The sequence below is a fragment of the Pediculus humanus genome, genomic scaffold (genome assembly GCF_000006295.1).
Source record: "Pediculus humanus corporis 1103172107734 genomic scaffold, whole genome shotgun sequence".
NCBI classification, from domain to species: domain Eukaryota; kingdom Metazoa; phylum Arthropoda; class Insecta; order Psocodea; family Pediculidae; genus Pediculus; species Pediculus humanus.
Genome location: NW_002987337.1, coordinates 64,220 through 67,444, shown reverse-complemented (window position 1 = coordinate 67,444; position 3,225 = coordinate 64,220). Strand labels below are relative to the sequence as shown.

At 23.9% G+C, this 3,225-nt stretch overlaps 1 protein-coding gene across 1 annotated transcript; it reads left to right on the top strand.

The window, feature by feature from the left end:
- Positions 1-1,121: 1,121 nt before the first annotated feature.
- On the top strand, positions 1,122-2,882 carry Phum_PHUM325460 (uncharacterized protein; the record flags this gene model as incomplete). The annotated part of the gene is made up of 6 exons (XM_002427471.1): positions 1,122-1,142; positions 1,206-1,577; positions 1,668-1,982; positions 2,121-2,436; positions 2,525-2,635; positions 2,830-2,882. 6 exons carry the CDS (start codon positions 1,122-1,124, stop codon positions 2,880-2,882), a joined length of 1,188 nt encoding a protein of 395 aa, XP_002427516.1.
- Between the last annotated feature and the right edge of the window lie 343 nt (positions 2,883-3,225).

Sequence of the window (3,225 nt, the reverse complement as noted above, 5' to 3'; positions counted from 1 at the left end):
GGGAGTAAGAGGGGGGGGGAGGGGAAATTTTATTAATTTATTTAAATGTCGGAATTTTTTTTTTTTTTTTAATGAAAAGACCAAAGATGAAAGAAAGAAAGAAGCATTAATAATAATATTGACTGGAAAGCAAAATTTATGTTGTGTTGTGCAATTATAATTACTTATTTATAAAAAAAAAAAATTGTGATAATATATATATATTTATTAGTGGAGCATAAATAAGTGAAATGTGTGTGATTTTATTGGGAAATTTTTTTTTTTTTTTAAATAAAACACAAACACGTACACACACACACACATACATACACGTAAAAAAATATAAAACGTGAATTTTTTTTTTTTTTTTGTTGGAATAATATTGTAAATACGTGAATTTAGTCTGAACTTATATCAAATATTAAAAAAAAAAAAAAATTAAGAAATTTGATTTAGTTTGTTTTTCTCTCTCTCTCTTTCTCTCACACGTACGAATTTAATTATTATTATTATTATTACCCCCCTTATTTTATTTATTTATTATAAGGAGGAGAAAATTTAAAGAGTTAAAAAAAAAAAAAAATAAATAATAATTTAAATCAAATAGGAAATTTTATTGTTATTTGGAAAATGTTTTCATTAGTAAAAAAAAAAATTTTTTTTGTAACTTGACGACAAAAATCCCCGACGTCGAAAAAAATGTTGTTTTTATGGTGTCAGCATCAGCAAAACTGGATATAAATATTTTACATTTTTTTAAACATTTTTTTTTTTTTTTTTTTTTTTTTTTTAATTTTTCATTTTTAATAACCGATTAATTTTTATAAAATTATTTTAAGTGTATTTTAACTAAATTATGGTAATTATTTTTTATAAAATTCGTACGAATCATTTTGTTTTTAAACGTTATTACCATTAAAATAAGGTTTTTTCGTTAGGGTGTGATCAATAAAAAGCGTTGGCCTAGAATACTCAATTTTATCATCATTAATTTATTTTATGTAAAATTATTTATTATTAAGAAATATTTTTTTAAAATTGATTATTAAGAGTTTTCTCATTCGTGACGTATTTATTTTTATTAATATTCCTTGTTCTGTGTAAACACCATTTTGTTATCTATTATTTATACATTTGTTGGAATGTTGACTTTAAACTTATTTGTATTCTACAAAAAAAAAAAAAGAATTTGCTTCATAATGATCATTTATAATATTTTTTAACAGTCTTTTGAACAAGAAGACAACAATCAATTCGTCGAATCATTTCCTAAAGATTTTGGATATAGTCCATTCGATCAGGAAGAAGATCAAAATGAACTTATTCCTGGCGAACAAAAACCTAGAATCCTTTTGATGGGATTACGAAGAAGTGGAAAATCATCAATTCAAAAAGTTGTCTTCCATAAAATGACTCCGAATGAAACATTATTTTTAGAATCGACAAATAAAATAATTAAAGATGATATTTCAAATTCATCATTTGTCAGATTTGAAATATGGGATTTTCCAGGTCAAATTGATTTTTTCGATTCAACATTCGATTCCGATACAATATTCGGAGGATGTGGCGCTTTAGTTTTCGTTATCGATGCTCAAGTAAGCATTACTTTTTTGCAATTTATTATAAATTAATGAATTCATGGATAATTAAAAAAAAAAAAAAAAAACTTTTAATCTTTTAATTAGGATGACTATGTTGAAGCATTAAATAGATTACATTTAACTGTAACAAAAGCTTATAAAGTAAATACGAATATAATGTTTGAAGTATTCATTCACAAAGTTGACGGACTATCGGATGATTATAAAATGGAAGCACAAAGAGATATCAGTCAAAGAGCTAATGATGATTTAAATGATGCAGGCTATGATAACATTCATTTAAGATGTCACCTTACGAGTATCTATGATCATTCAATATTTGAAGCTTTTAGTAAAGTTGTACAGAGGCTTGTTTCACAATTGCCAACATTAGAAAATTTATTAAATATTTTTATATCTGTTAATATCAAATTATTACATAAAAATTTTATATTTTTATAAATTTTTTTTATTTTTTTTGTATTTTTACATAGAGTTTGAGTAATACTAAAAAAAAAATTTCTTTTTTCTTTTCTTTTTTTATTTATTTTTATTTAGAATTCAGCAATTGAGAAAGCTTTTCTTTTTGACGTTGTATCAAAGATTTACATAGCAACGGATTCTGCACCTGTTGACATGCAATCCTACGAACTTTGCTGCGACATGATAGACGTCGTTTTAGATTTATCTTGTATTTATGGTTTATCCGTCACGGGTCCGGATAAACCCAAAGAAGGAATTGAAACATCAGCATTCGACAAAGCCAGTTCTAGCCTAATTAAATTAAATAATGGCAACATATTATACCTTAGAGAAGTTAATAAATTTTTAGCACTTGTTTGCATTCTTAGGGAAGATAATTTCGACAGGCAGGGTAAGACAAATAATCTGTAAATATTTCTACTACTTCCTCCTACTACTACCACCATTACAGCTCTTTCATTATTATTTTTCTCTTTCAGGTGTTATAGACTATAATTTTTTATGCTTTAGAGAAGCTATACAAAAAGTTTTCGATTTAAGATTAGCAGAAGGTTCATCTAAAGAAATAACAAATATAAATTCTTCGAATGGTTTAAATTCGACTTCACCTGTTTCGCTTAATAATAATTAATTTTGTAAAATTATAAGCCATATTTTTGCCGTAATCATGTTTAAAAAACAAGTAATTTTATTATTATTATTATTATTATTATTATTATTAAAAATAATTCACAATTAAAGTAGTAATTAAATTAAATTGAATTTTTTTTCTTTTGTTATTCAGATGCTTTGCAGATGAAAAATTCAGGATCGTTTACATCACATCCTGTTATATAACATGTGATTTGCTTTACAATGTAACAATATAATAATAATAATAATGATAATTATAATGATAATTAAATAAAATTAACGGGAGGAAATTGAAAAGAAAATAATAATGATAATAATCAGGGACGTGAAAATAAGAAGAAGGAAAAGAAGATACGAAAACGAAAGAAGAAAAAGAAAAATTGTTAATTATAATAATAATAATAATAATAATAATATTTTGACACGTGGTTACCTGCACATTTTTTTAATTTTTTTTTTTTATTTAAAAGAAGAAAAAAACTCGCCATTGCAATAGTTTAACATCGTATCATCAAACATTATCAGTTTATACAAAAAAAAAAATTTA